The sequence below is a fragment of the Sinocyclocheilus rhinocerous genome, unplaced genomic scaffold (assembly GCF_001515625.1).
Source record: "Sinocyclocheilus rhinocerous isolate Xijiao unplaced genomic scaffold, SAMN03320098_v1.1 scaffold287, whole genome shotgun sequence".
Classification (NCBI taxonomy): Eukaryota; Metazoa; Chordata; class Actinopteri; order Cypriniformes; family Cyprinidae; genus Sinocyclocheilus; species Sinocyclocheilus rhinocerous.
In genome coordinates, this window is record NW_015633524.1 from 1,219,077 (window position 1) to 1,234,490 (window position 15,414).

At 35.8% G+C, this 15,414-nt stretch overlaps 3 protein-coding genes across 4 annotated transcripts; all 3 read left to right on the forward strand.

Moving 5' to 3' along the window:
* The first annotated feature begins 2,547 nt into the window (after nucleotides 1-2,547).
* LOC107744153 (protein-lysine 6-oxidase-like) lies at nucleotides 2,548-3,420 on the forward strand. The gene is made up of 2 exons (XM_016557660.1): nucleotides 2,548-2,627; nucleotides 2,738-3,420. The coding sequence occupies exon 2, from the start codon at nucleotides 2,791-2,793 to the stop codon at nucleotides 3,418-3,420; it is 630 nt and encodes a 209-aa protein (XP_016413146.1). The 5' UTR covers nucleotides 2,548-2,627; nucleotides 2,738-2,790.
* Nucleotides 3,421-3,627: 207 nt separating this feature from the next.
* LOC107744154 (protein-lysine 6-oxidase-like) lies at nucleotides 3,628-9,326 on the forward strand. The gene is made up of 7 exons (XM_016557661.1): nucleotides 3,628-3,642; nucleotides 3,953-4,071; nucleotides 4,543-4,680; nucleotides 6,141-6,297; nucleotides 8,304-8,399; nucleotides 8,495-8,610; nucleotides 8,706-9,326. Exons 1-7 carry the CDS (start codon nucleotides 3,628-3,630, stop codon nucleotides 8,710-8,712), a joined length of 648 nt encoding a protein of 215 aa, XP_016413147.1. The 3' UTR covers nucleotides 8,713-9,326.
* A 1,236-nt stretch (nucleotides 9,327-10,562) lies between these two features.
* On the forward strand, nucleotides 10,563-15,216 carry snx24 (sorting nexin 24). 2 transcript variants are annotated; one of them, XM_016557614.1, is made up of 7 exons: nucleotides 10,563-10,790; nucleotides 11,139-11,222; nucleotides 12,739-12,843; nucleotides 12,947-13,041; nucleotides 13,190-13,219; nucleotides 13,465-13,529; nucleotides 14,859-15,216. In XM_016557614.1, exons 1-7 carry the CDS (start codon nucleotides 10,722-10,724, stop codon nucleotides 14,927-14,929), a joined length of 519 nt encoding a protein of 172 aa, XP_016413100.1. In that variant the 5' UTR covers nucleotides 10,563-10,721; the 3' UTR covers nucleotides 14,930-15,216. The 2 variants fall into 2 exon arrangements, with proteins under 2 accessions (XP_016413100.1, XP_016413101.1); XM_016557615.1 differs by lacking the exon at nucleotides 11,139-11,222.
* Nucleotides 15,217-15,414: the final 198 nt, after the last annotated feature.

The window sequence follows — 15,414 nt, forward strand, 5'->3', positions numbered from 1 at the left end:
ATCTCAGTATTTTGATTTTTTTGCACCCTCAGATTCCATATTTCTCAGTATTTTTTTTTTTTTTGCACCCTCAGATTCCATATTTCTCAGTATTTTGATTTTTTTGCACCCTCAGATTCCAGATTTCTCAGTATTTTGTTTTTTTTGCACCCTCAGATTCCAGATTTCTCAGTATTTTGTTTTTTTTGCACCCTCAGATTCCAGATTTCTCAGTATTTTGTTTTTTTTGCACCCTCAGATTCCAGATTTCTCAGTATTTTGTTTTTTTTGCACCCTCAGATTCCAGATTTCTCAGTATTTTGTTTTTTTTGCACCCTCAGATTCCAGATTTCTCAGTATTTTGTTTTTTTTGCACCCTCAGATTCCAGATTTCTCAGTATTTTGTTTTTTTTGCACCCTCAGATTCCAGATTTCTCAGTATTTTGTTTTTTTTGCACCCTCAGATTCCAGATTTCTCAGTATTTTGTTTTTTTTGCACCCTCAGATTCCAGATTTCTCAGTATTTTGTTTTTTTTGCACCCTCAGATTCCAGATTTCTCAGTATTTTGTTTTTTTTGCACCCTCAGATTCCAGATTTCTCAGTATTTTGTTTTTTTTGCACCCTCAGATTCCAGATTTCTCAGTATTTTGTTTTTTTTGCACCCTCAGATTCCAGATTTCTCAGTATTTTGTTTTTTTTGCACCCTCAGATTCCAGATTTCTCAGTATTTTGTTTTTTTTGCACCCTCAGATTCCAGATTTCTCAGTATTTTGTTTTTTTTGCACCCTCAGATTCCAGATTTCTCAGTATTTTGTTTTTTTTGCACCCTCAGATTCCAGATTTCTCAGTATTTTGTTTTTTTTGCACCCTCAGATTCCAGATTTTCAAATAGTTGTATCTCGGCCAAATATTGTCCTATCCTAACAAACCATACATCAATGGAAAGCTTATTTATTCAGGCAAGTTGTGAATTTAGTTGTAAATAAATTCAATTTGCTGCAATTAGCAACCCTTTAGTATGTCTGCAAAGAAAAGAAGAATGCCATCCTATATTGTTAAGTGAAAATGTGCCCTCTAGTGTCCGCAACAGAGTTTGCATAATTTCATTGCACTCGTGGATGATGAATAATAGAATGGCTCATCTAAAAGAGATTCATTTTACATTGACAAAGATAATATGTAGTCTATGGGTTCAGAGCGAAGGCCACAATGAAATATCATCCATGTAATTTATGACACACGTTCAGTGAAGCCTTCAATTTAAAGGATATTTTCTGTTGGTGCGCTGAAAAGAGAGGGAAAAAAGACTTTGGAAACCTCTCCATCTAGTCGTGCAATGTTGGTCCTTGCGGTTTGTCACTGGACATGAGTGGTTTAAGAGGCTAGACACAGAATTTGGAGACCATTGATTACGTTTTTCTAAATAGCAATTATGGTTTCTTTGCGAGCCATAGGATGCATCGCTCATGGGAAAGTATAAGGCAGTAGTTTGATTAGATGAGAGTACGTAACAGTTAAGGGAAAGAGTGGAAGGAGGTCTGGGTGGCCCAGGTGAGTTTATGATTGAATGTTATAAACAGTGCATCATGTGACGAATGTAGAACAGTTTCCAAGACATGGAGCTCCTAAGCACATGTGATGTTTAATGTAGCACCTCGTAAAGCTGTGAAGGCCCCACACATGACTTTGCTTTCAGAAAGAGCTACAGAATAATAAAGGATTTAATGAAAGTTATAGGAGGAAAATAAAAAACGGATTTCGTTTTATGAGCAACAACTTCCTGAACAGACAATGTAGTGTAAATCAGTTTTGCTTACTTTGCAGTCCTCATTCTATGAGAACATTGATATATGGAGACATTTTGCCAAGTTTTTTTTTTGTTTTTTTTTTGAAGTGCCTCTTAAAGGTTCATCCAAAAGTCAGATTTGTCACAGTTTAACGTGTTGGGAAATGCTGATCCAAAAACCATTATCTTTCATTCATTTCATCAAGATCTTTAGTTTTGTTAATAATATTTTGAAGAAAACGCAATGATCTGAAACTTTTTAATATCTGTATTTATTATAAAAAGAATATTTACACAAAAATAAAGATTTTTATATAACATTTTTAAAAATGTAAAAAAGTAACAAACTGTAAGTTTGGTTTCTTTCTATTTATTTATTTATAAATATTTTGAAAAATAATGATTAAAATATGCATTCAAGGAACAATAAAGCAGTTTAGTAGCCTACGTTTTATTTGATGGTTAAACTTGTTTTTTTTTTTTTTTAGAATACATGGCACATGCATTTTATACTAGTTTCCTTTTTATTTTTATTTATTATTAATTTATGTGTATGCATATGGGAATGCATTGCACTGAGGAAAATGTCAACAAACATTTTTGCACTGTTGTAAAGTAGGTCACGATGACAAGCAGTTTTAAGTCTTTTTTTTTTTTTTTTTTACAAATTCTTTACATATTTCTTTTGAACATGTTAAATAACACGTTTTACAGTTTCATAAGAACGGGGCTTTTCCGTTACCGGAGCTTGTATAACAAGAAACTTTAAAAAAATCAGCTCCTCCTCCCTCTCACTTGCGCATCAGTTAGTCCAAGTGCAGAGCAATAGGAGGTCACACTGAGATCTCACCTTTCCGTTATGTAAGTCTCACTTGATTTAATTTAATTTATTAGGCTATTTTTTTTTTATTTACAAGCAAGCTTTATGAAAGAGCACAACTTAGCCCAATTTTATTGTTTCCCCAATTCAGTTACTGGAACGTCGGCAAGCGGAAGAACTGGAGAAGCCAATTTAACATAAAAAATGAGTACGAGTTTAATTGACACCTTAATTTACGCATTTGCGCATGTGTGTTTATTAAGTTGCATTGTACAAACTGGTCTTTCTCAGCGTCAGGGCAACAGTGGAGCGGCAGCTCTCAGACAAACCATACAATGGCAGCACAACGGCAAACTCTTTAGTATATTAAGTCAAGGCTCGGAATATCAGCCACCGTTAAAACGAGACGGAAACAAAGAGCAGACGCAAGCCAGGCCGATAGCCATCGTCCGCAACGATGATGCGGCTACGAGAACCGACGGATCAGCAGCTGCTTCTTCTTCTTCTTCTTCTTCTTCTTCTTCTTCGCGAGCCTCCCAGAGCCGCTCCGCGCGCTTGCAGTCAGGTATCGGTGCGCGCTGGTTATCAGGTGGAGCGCGCGCCAGAGGATCACGCGGGCGCAGGAATCAGACGGAGCAGCTGCAAACACCAGTCAACGGCACCGACAGACCCGCGCTGGACGATGAAATGATGGTTGGAGATGATCCTCACAACCCATACAAGTCTTCTGACCCGGACAACCCGTTTTATAACTATTTCTGCAATTTTAGCATCATGCTTATTCATACGTTATATTTTTGGTGGATTTGGCAACTTCCCAAAATAAATAAATAATAGGGAAACTTTCCACATAAACAAATAAAAATACTATTAATTTGATCTTTGATTATTACGTTGCATAATAGGCTACTCTGGATTAAAAATGATTTGCAATGTTGTGTTAGAAATCAAAAGTTCGAATGTCTACATTTTGGTCAATCTCATCCAGTCGCAAAATGCATAATCTGTCCACCATTTATGAAACTATACCATTCAAGCTATATGAAGAAATATAAAGTAAAAAAAAGTGTTAAAAATAATCGGCACCTGTTTAAAAAAAAAAAAAAAAGAGCATGACGCCATCGGATCCTCTTGTATTTTAATTACATGTGTTTAATTTAATTGAAACTTGGGTTAAAATAATGGCATCCTTGCAGAAAAAAAACAGGCTAAGGTGGTTTGCTTGTCAGGGTGGTCTGATGGTTCTTCGAGGGGTTTTGAGAACTTGGCAGGTGGTCAGGCTAGTTTAAGCTGTTTTAAAATAATTATCTTGTATTTTTATTTGAATTCTGTACATTTTCTTGTATCTTTTGATAAAACATTTCAGTGTTTCATAGGTTTGCCTGATCTTGTTGGAGACCCATACTACATCCAAGCGTCCGCCTATGTGCAGAGAGTTCCAATGTACAATCTCAGATGCGCCGCTGAGGAAAACTGCTTGGCAAGGTATTATTGCTGATATAAAACAGAAGAACGTAATCAAGATTTTTGGTGCAGTGCTGCACCTAGAGAGAGTTAGCGAGCTCGCATTCCTCCAAGTGTAACAGATGAGTCATGAGAACCTATTTAAAACCCATGTGGTAGGAACATCCTATAACTCAAACCAGCTCTGTGAGAGGGGAACGAATTAAACGAAAAGTCCTGCCACGATGGGAAGTTAGAAACTCTACAAACAGATTTCACATAAAGCTGTTTACATGGAAAAATGATCACATGCATGACTGCGAAACACATTTACTGGGGCACGCAGAAAATAGTCCAGTAGTTTCTTTGGAAACGTGCATCTGTAGTTGTTCCATGTGCACTTGAAATGTGGCCACGGGGCCAAGATACACATTCTGAAAGCTGTTAGGACAATATGAGAAACTTAAGGAATGTCTGATATTTTGTAACCGTTGGGCTGTTTTTGTCGAGCAGCACTGCATACAGATCCAGCGTGAGAGACTACGACACGCGTATGTTGCTGAGATTCCCGCAGCGAGTCAAGAACCAAGGAACCTCCGACTTCCTTCCCAGCAGGCCACGCTACTCCTGGGAATGGCACAGCTGCCATCAGTAAGTCAGAATCTGACAGGTCCAACCATTTCTGCAGTTGCATGTTTAGTAATGCATCACAGACCACTTTTGAGAACTCTATAGGGAGCAGATATGATGCAATGAACTGAATTCCTTGGGCAAAAGTAAGATTGTGGAGCTATATCATGGTTTGAGTGTTGTATCTGACTGATATCTGAATCTAGTGCTGGTGGTGCTGTTTTTACAGGGAAAAAAGGTCTGTGTTCTTGTCTAAATGAAAACACTTAGAAGAGGCCCACTATTGCTTCTTATACTTCAGTTGACTCAGTAATGGCTCACTGCATAGTTTCGTCCTGAAGTAAGCCGTGTCTCACCACCGACTACGGCATACATTTGGAGAAGCTCCAGTGTATACAATGACTTTAGGTCTTACGCATAAATGAGGCGTAAGGTCTGTGTGCTGACCTGCATTTATTTGACGTGTCATAATATGAACTTTTCTGGTTGTTATTTATTATTTAGACTGCATGTTTTTTTTAAAGCTGGGGCTACTGAATCGTCCATTAAGATAATATGAAGTGATTTTTGGCTATGCTGCGGTTTTTCCACTTGGTTTAAAGGAATATTTCATCCAGAAAATACTTTTTTGAATCATTTACTCATTCCAAACCTGTATGACTTTCTTTATTCTGTAGAACATAAAAGGAGAATTTTTGAAGAATGTACTGGTCGCTTTTCCCCATATAATTACAATCAATATACACCGGAGCTTTTAAGCTTCAAAAGTGATCTCTTAAAGCCATTTGTGTAGCAATGTCTGATTTGTGAATGAATTGTTCTTTTGAGTTGGATCTTGATGATTCAATGAATCAGTTCTAAATAATCCATTTCACAGAAACAATCTGAAAGATTGTTCACAAATATGCATTATTTCTAGACAAGTCAGACGGCTCTCGTTCAACTCAACTCTGGCAGCAGTGATTCTCAAATTAACAGCTTAAGGGGAAGATCAAATTTCAGTCTGTTTCTTGTTTGGCCTTAGAAGACTTGAAATGTAGCACACAAATTATATAAAATGCTTTTATGGTACTTTTGTTACATTTCTAAAGCTCAAAATTCGCCATTCATTGTAATTGCATGGAAAAAACTGCATGAAAAATTGGTTGAAGTGTCCCTTTAACGATTTGACTGTCTCCATTGAGACTATTTGAGCTGAAATAAGCAGAGGTTTGCGTGGTGTAAATTCCTGCTCACATCGGCCATGGAGTACTTTTGGAAAGACTCTGCATTATATTCTTTTCTTCCTGAAGATCTGATATATGTCCCAGTGTTTAGGAAGTTCATCAATCGGATTACAGCGTTGAAAATGAATGGCAGGCATTCTAAATCCTATTAACTAACCCACCTAGAAATGCGATTCTGCAGAGGCAGGCAAAATTTGAAATGCACCAGTTGGAAGTGATGCATGATGATAATCTGATTTACTTTGCTGTTTCTAGGCACTACCACAGCATGGACGAGTTCAGTCATTATGACCTGCTGGAATCCAGTTCACAGAGAAGAGTAGCAGAGGGACACAAGGCCAGTTTCTGTCTGGAGGACACGTCCTGTGACTACGGCTACTACCGACGATACGCCTGCACCTCCCACACTCAGGTCACTCTCATTTATTATTTATGTGCTTCTATGACTCTGTTCCAAAACGACATAACTGAAATTAAACCTGTGACCGATTTGAAACATTGTATTGCAAAATAGTGCCTTTGATAAAAAACACAAAGAAGACTCAATTCACAATGGATTTCTAAAGCCTTTGAGGTTAGCATGTTGCTAAGCTACCAACACTACTCCAGTAGGCCTAAACATAAGAAATACATTAAACTACTAAAATGAAACCTCAAGTGACAGATTTGAAACTTTGTACATTATAACTATAGTGCTTCTTATTGAAAGACTCACTGACTCACTGAAAGACAGAAGACTCAATTCACAATGGATTTCTGAAGATTCTGAAGTTAGCATGTTGCTAAGCTAACAACATGCGTTACATAAATTAACCATGGTTTTATTATAGTAAAAGTGTGGTAACCATGTTTTTTTTTTAGCATATTGACTACCATTTGTATAACCACAGTTATACTATAAATTTTTACTATAAATTTTTAGTTTCCTATAAATACCATGGTTAAACTATGGTTAGTGTAGCAAAACCATGATTAATTTGTGGTTACCACCATTTAAGTAACCATGTTTTTTGGTTTTATCTGTAGTATAATCATAGTTAATTTTTGTAAGGGTACTACTCAAAAAAATAATCAAAAAAAAAAATCTATATTGAATGATATTACATATTTAATTAATATTTCTCCTGCAGTGTCCACCATCTTGGATGGTTATAGTAAAAGTGTGGTAACCATGTTTTTTTTTTAGCATATTGACTACCATTTGTATAACCACAGTTATACTATAAATTTACTATAGGGTGACCATACGTGCCATTTTCCCAGGACGCGTCCTGGCCAGGATTTGTTTTGGCTTTGTTTTCCTGTTTTCATGCTTGCTGAAGGTAATGATCGAAAGTAGTTTGACCAATAACATGCAAGCATTGTACATAATGGACCAATCATGGCGTGTGAGAAGGTGGGATCTACGGTCAAAGCGATGCAATTACGCGTACATATTAGGTGTGTTCGACTTAAAAGCAGTGCGGCTCAGACCGATCAGTGTTTGACATCAAAGTACCTCGAGAGCGTTTCGAAAGCATAACCGTCTGTATGGTACTTTGATGTCATACACCGATCGGTCTGCACACGCAAACAAAGCCAAAACCTAGATATTTTAGGCAATATAGAAATCCTGGCCAGGACGCGTCTTGGGAAAATGGCACGTATGGTCACCCTAATTTACTATAAATTTTTAGTTTCCTATAAATACCATGGTTAAACTATGGTTAGTGTAGCAAAACCATGATTAATTTGTGGTTACCACCATTTAAGTAACCATGTTTTTTGGTTTTATCTGTAGTATAATCATAGTTAATTTTTGTAAGGGTACTACTCAAAAAAATAATCAAAAAAAAAAATCTATATTGAATGATATTACATATTTAATTAATATTTCTCCTGCAGTGTCCACCATCTTGGATGGATTTACAATGAATTCTGGGATCACCATGTTTGTCGAAAATAAATTCTTGACAAACATGGAATAAAAATATGTAATTATTCAACCCAATCTCATGGCAATTTGTAAATATTTTACGAGGTGGCTAAACTGTACAACCTGGCTCGTATGAATTAATATGTTTTGTGAAATATCGTGGCCTATATTTTACGAGGTGGCATATTCATAGGAATTCATATGAATGACCACCCCTAAACCTACCCCTCACAGAAAATGTACAAAAGAGGTCGAATTAGCCACCTCGTAAAATACGTACGAATCGGTCATTATTAATCAGAGATACTGCAAGAAAAAAGTGACCTTAATGAAACATGTCTGACCCTATACTTACTATGGTCCAGTGATGGTATAATATGTTACTTGAAAAAATACCATGATGCTGCATGATGCTTATACCTTAGTTTTGACATTGTACTTCAGGGTACCGTAACTATTTTACATGTGTATGTGCTAAAAGTATGCTAATGTTGTATTTCCAGGGCCTGACTCCAGGGTGTTACGACACTTACAATGCCGACATCGACTGCCAGTGGATAGATATTACTGATGTGAAACCTGGAAACTACATTCTCAAGGTTTATGGCCTTAATCAAATCATTTATTATTGCATTCAAACAATTTCCAATATCATGTTCCTGACTTTCAGCCTGTTTGTCTTTTTCTGGTTTAGGTTAGTATAAATCCCAGTTACCAGGTGCCAGAGTCGGACTACAGTAACAATAATGTGCGCTGTGATGTACGTTACACCGGAAACTACGTTTATGTTTCAGGATGTCATATTTCACAGTGAGTAGGCTATACTTCCTTTATTTCATATTGTATACATTATGTTTCGATTGACTAGTTAAACTAAAGACATTAATATGCTATATTTATTTCAGTTATTGAGAATCTACTAAAGGATCCTAAGGAATAAGGAAAGATCATCAGAAAAGAAGTTTGATGATAAAAACCTGCGACAAAGTGAACAGATGAATGGACGCCGATCATGGGCCACTTTCCTGTTTGTGAGAGCCAATAATCAGCAGGGCATTTTAATGTTGACAATGCCACAGAATATAGAAGCCTGAGGCATAAGTCCAGTTTTACAGTGAATTGCATTATTCAGTTTATTTGTTGTTGTTTTTTGCTATGAAATTACTAAGCAAAAAAGAAAAAAGAAAAACATAGAGTCCAGGATCATATTGTGCTGGATTCCTCCTATAGAAATTTAGATAAAATGGTGCTTATACTGCCAGAAACCACCACAGTTTGCAGAGATACCACACATTCCCCAAATCATTCAGCATCATTCTCTCAGACTGATAAATGATAAACATTAAACCTTCAGATATTGATCCACACTGGGGTTTTTACCTAAAACATGCTTTAGTGTGCTAGAGCGATGCTTTAGTTGTGTATTCTAAGTAGATATTTATATACAGATGCTCATTACTGCAACATGTTTTATATATGAAATGAAAATTACTTGAATAAATAACTTCACACTCAGCCTCATTAAATGACTTTGTCTTGTATTTTAACTTGCCACTCTCACATTGTGATAATTAAATCCATAAATCTTGCTACAATTTCAGAAAATGTTTGCTCAAAGTAAATATTATATGTGCTGTTGTTGTTTTTTTACAGTTTTGTGTGATTTCTAAAGTATTTTCTAAAAGTAATAAACAATAAGTAACAATTAAAATTAAATCAAATGTACAGTATATATAGATTTACTAATAACATGAGATTAAAGGGGTCATATGATGTTGCTAAAAAGAACATTATTTGGTGTATTTGGTGTAATGACGGCGGGCTTGAGTGAGCGGCGGCCGGCGGGCTTGAGAATGGCACGGGCGGCGGATTCGATGAAGGAGCGTCCAGAGGGCTTGCGGCAACCACATGTGATGACCCCGGGCTGGACTCCGCTTAGTCACCAAGAGCTTGTAACACACCAAAGAGAAAGGAAAAATTTAAATCGCATCATATGACCCCTTTAAATAACTGAAACAACAACAAAAATATTTTTGACTAAATTAGGATACAGTTGAGGTCTTTTTGATCATTAATCGGGTATCTTTATTGGTAACTTGGCTGATTTTACAATTTATATATAAAACAAGTTTTTTTTTTTTTTTTAAATTACAAAAATTATATGAGTTATTGAAACTGCAATCAGATAACTTGAAACCCCATTTATTATAGCATGAACAGCAGCAGTCTTTACTCATTTAAAGGAATAGTTCTGAAAATGCATCACCCTAATACCCTCTAAGATGTAGATGAATTTGTTTCTTAATGGGAACAGATTTGGAGAAATTTAGCATAATATCAGTTGCTCACCAATGATCCTCTGCAGTTTCACTCCTATTTTGGCCAGAAGCAACAGTTTGAAGTTAAAAATGTATTAATGGTGGGTTTGTTTCTTACAAACGCGCAACTTTTAGCTTCATGAGACGTTAATTAATGGACTGGCGTTGTGTAGTTTACTTGTGGATTATTGTGATGTTTTTATCAGCTGTTTGGACTCTCATTCTGACGGCACCCATTCACTGCAGAGGATCCATTGGTGAGCAAGTCATGTAATGCTAAATTTCTCCAAATCTGTTCTGATTAACAAACAAACTCATCTACATCTTGGCAGGCCTGAGGGTGACTAAATTTCCAGCAAATGTTTATTTTTTGGGTGCCGGGCTGATGATGCATTTCCCTGTCAGAAGCACGGGTGGCAGCATTGCATCTGCAGACTCCTGCGTGCGATGGAGAAGAAGCGCGTGGAATATTTTCAATTCTTCCCATGTCAGGCGCCCAGTGAACTTGACAACCATTAAAATTACAGTGCAGGACCAGCCAAAAATCTCGTAGAGTTATTTCACCTATTGTTCCACATAATAACGGATATATCTTGCCGGATCATGCATCCAATAGAAGTGTCAATCCCGTCTTTTCGGTCGGAGGGCAGTAACGTTGAGAAGGGCTACACGGTGAGTTCAAACTCTGTTATCAGATCGAGCCAGCGGGCGTAAACACGCTTTCATTCAAATGTACGACAGCAAACATTACGCTTCACCTCAGTCAATAACGATACTTTTTTTTTTAAGGCGTAGACGTTTTGGCAGTGTCTCAAAACCTAGTGAACTGACTACTTAGAGCATGTTGAGGCGCGTTTGAACTGGATTGTAACTCTCCAACCCCGCATATGATGCCCTAAATGATGTCTGGGTTTTGATATAGTATATATTTAAAGTGAATTCGTTGTGATACACAAGAGCCATTCCCGTTCGCCGCATTATATGTAAAAGAAATAATGGAAGCGCACTTTTTCTCACCAGGTTTTTAAGATCGAGGTGCTCATGTGTGGTAGACAGCATACTGTCGAGAAACGATACAGTGAATTTCACGCTCTACATAAAATGGTAAGCATGCATACATTGGTTATTATGGTATAATGCGTTTTCTGGTAAATCTAGAGTGAGTATCTAGGGCTCAACCACAGACATTTTATTTTTAGTCACACACATTTGTATGTGTCAGAAAGCTTTCCGGTGACACTTTATGAGAAGGTTATATATATTAACAGCTAATATGAACTATTTATAAACAGTACTCAAAGCATTTATTAATCTTATGTTATAACTCAGTTATAAGTTGCTTTGGATAAAAACGTATACTAAATGCATAAATACAATTAATGTTTTTTGTATATTTTAATGCATTAACATTAGTTAATGTATCAGTAACAAAATTGTATTAATAATGAGCATCTGTGTATTTATAGTTTGCATGAAATGCAAATTCACCCCATATGTTTTCTGTTTGCATTTTATTTATCTTACTTTTGAATGATTCATTCAGTTAAAATAAACTGACTTGCATTTTTATATATTTAATAAATAAATAAAAAATATATACGTTTTTATTTGCAGAACATAAAATCACATAAATGAACAGGGAAATCACAATCATACCTCAAATATCAAAGAATTACATAGGAAAAAAACACATTAAAACAAAAATCTGCATAGGAGAAAAGCATAATATCAAAATGTCGACACATCTTTAAATAAACTCTCTTAAAGATGTGTAAGTCTTGAGGGATGTAATTAAAGAACTTAATTCACGTTCATGTTACAATTAAAGAATAAACAGTCAGGTGTTTCTTCTAATACCCTGCAGAAACAGCATGTCTTATCAATGGCACAATATTTAGAAATGGAGGAATTTATAGGATAAATTTGACTAAAGATTCTAAAATGTACTTCCGTATTCCTTATTATTAGATATACAAAACATGTCACAATATGGAATAAAAGATCTGCCATTACTTCAGTTTCCAATTGCTATATTTAATATTTATCTCTATTTATTATTTTAATGTATGTATAAATTAACTTTAGCATAAATTATATATATATTCTTTCTAAATTATAGCCTAAATTATATGCTATAAAGATGTTTGTTCATTGTTAATTCATAAAACTAAAGACATTAAATGCATTAACTAATCGTTTTTGTCCTGAACCATTCTCACAGTGGCCCCAGGGTCATTCCAAAGGAGTGCTAATATACATAATTACTGTTTATATTTCACAGAGGAATTCTGGAATGTGAGCAACAGTGTGTTGATTGCAAGTTTTCAGCTTAAAATCAGCACGGCTGTATTCATTTTTTACTCTGTGTTTACTGTATGTGCTCAGAAAGAATACTGTTGTTGACTGTTTATTGTGTGCTGCTACAGTACATCATATATGATTGTGTACATTGAGGAAAGTGGGTATCTGAAGTCAGTGTCAGATGAAGCAGACATTTACGCAATTTACAGTTTTTGGAAATTCTTTTTGGAAAGAACGTGTCTGCCCTTGTGTGTAAACTCTTGAGACAGCTTCGGGCCAGTTTGTAACAGGTTTTTCCCCTATCATCTATTCTTTCTAGCTTAAAAAGATCATTAAACCTCCAGAAATCCCTTCGAAGCATGTGAGGAACTGGGTGCCGAAGGTTCTTGAGCAGAGGAGACAAGGACTCGAGCTCTACCTCCAGGTATTGACCGAATTGATGCTCAACAAATGAAATCACATGATGAAAAACAGTGCTTTCCTGTTTTCTGGAATAACCATTTGATTTTCTTTGTGTGGGAGTGTAGACTATAATCATGGAAAATGAGGTTCTTCCAAAGATATTCTTGGATTTCCTCAATATCCGCCATTTCCCGTCACTGCCGAAAACTGAGAGTTGTGGGTACGGCTTTATATAGTGTGTCATTTTGTCTGAAGTAAAGGCCTTAGAAAGCAGACTTTTGTACAAACAAAGACATTTCAATGTAGTAATTCCAAAAAGATCATTGTACAGTGTACGTGTGTGTTAAAGTGATTCTTTTTCTGTTTAGGTCATTTGAAACTGAATCAGAGGAATCAAGGTATGTTGGCTGCTTATTACAGTATTACATCTGAAAGAAGCACTGCACATCAACAGGGTTTTCTGTAAAAACCAAACCATTTCAGAGCCATTTTGATGTCAAGTGCTCTTATAAAAGCGTTTTTGAGAAGTTATTGCGTGATAAATGTCACAGTCAGCTTTGTGTTTTATCACTGTCATCAGAAACTCAACTAGTTTGTGAGTCATTGTGTTCTCTCTCTGACCTTTCCTCTCCAAACCCTGCAGTAAACTGACACATCAACCAGCACTTCTCTTCCTGAGGGATCCCTATCTGCTGCCTACCACCAACGGTACATGACTGTCCTTTATATTTCTTTTCTTTCCTTTGATTTTTTTTTAAGGTGGAGAAGAATTCATATGCATTCATGTTTTCTTCACTCCTGTTCATGGGTGACTGATAAATACAAGTATTTTTGAAGAAAACAATAGTTTTGCTACACAGATCTAAAAATGAATATGGATGCTAAATATAGTTCACAATACCTAATGCATTAAGCATCATGAACTAACAATAAAACAAACACAAATGTGCATATGTGTGTTTGTGTTTATAATGAGTGTTACTTATAGATTAATATACATATGTGACCCTGGACCACAAAACCAGTCATAAGGGTAAGTTTTTAGAAATTGACATTTATACATCATATGAAAGCTGAATAAATAAACTTTCCATTGATGTATGGTTTGTTAAGATAGGACAATATTTGGCTGAGATATAACTATTTTAAAATCTGGAATCTGAGGGTGCCAATAATTTTTGGCATAAAAGAAAAATCGATAATTTTTGACCCATACAATGTATTTTTGGCTGTTGCTACAAATATACCCCAGCGACTTAAGACTGGTTTTGTGCTCCAGGGTCACATATATTCTGCAGTTTAGAAGTTTTTTGAAAAAAAAGTATTTTATGTTCAACAAGGCTGCATTTATCTGATAAATACAGTAAAACCAGTAATATTGTGAAATATTATTAGTTTAAAATGACTGTTTTCTATTTGAATATATATTAAAATGTAATTTATTCCTGTGATGGAAAAGCTGAATTTTCAGCATCATTACTCCAGTCTTCAGTGTCACATGATCCTTCAGAAATCATTCTAATAAGATTCATCTGATAAAAACACTTTTTTCTTTTTATTATCAGTGTTTAGTCATGCTGTTTCGTAAACCATGATTTTATTTTTTTCAAAAGAACAGCATTTAATTTTTAATGTATATTTTAATGTTCAATTTAATGCATCCTTGCACAATTTAAGTATTCATTTCTTTAGCCAAATTTAAAATGAACAAAAAATATATATATTTGTAAATCAAGCTAACTTAAACACAGGAATTATTCGTATGAATCAGTCACACAACTCCCATCCTCGCTGAACTGACTCGCATGACTCATTCGCTCACTGAATCACATGTTATTATATCTGAATTGAACTGAGCTGAGAACTTCAATCAGTCTAATTACTGCTCATTTGTTTTTGTGTAATAAAAGTTTCTTGTCTTGTTGTAATAAGTAGTATTTTACCAAAAGACATGCTGCAAAAACAAAATCCTGTTATAAACTCTGCATGTGCACATGTATTGTTTTACAAATACATTTGTTTCTCAATTGTTTGCAGATACGTTTTCTAATATGGTTATTGAAGGTGTGATACGTGGAATATTTTACCCAGACTTCCAGCCGAGGTAGATCTCAGCACTATGGACGACGTCACATCAAGTTCTCGGATAAAAAGGGATTCGTATTACCAACACTAAATCACGCAGCACCAGTTTAACAGACTCACTCATTACAGCCTGTAAAAAGACTGTAGTTTGGCATCAGCACTCCATGAGATTCTGGTTGGTTTTTGTGTTCTGTATTTGCATGAATTGAGATTTTAGTTTTACACAAAGTAACCATTCATATCGACTGTCAAATCAATAGGGTTGGGTACCGAACTCTGTACTTTTAAGGGTACCGACCGAATTGCGTCGGTACTATCGAGTACCGATTCATGTTAAATCAATCGGTGCCAAATTTCGGTACCTGAGAACGCATCTGGGCGCATACGCATTTCGCACCGCTTTAGTTCCAGAACTAAATGTACAGTACTAAAGTACTGGGACGATTTTGCGGGAACTATTTCCCAGTACCATTTAAAGGGTTGCATTCGCACCGAGAGTGTGTACTAA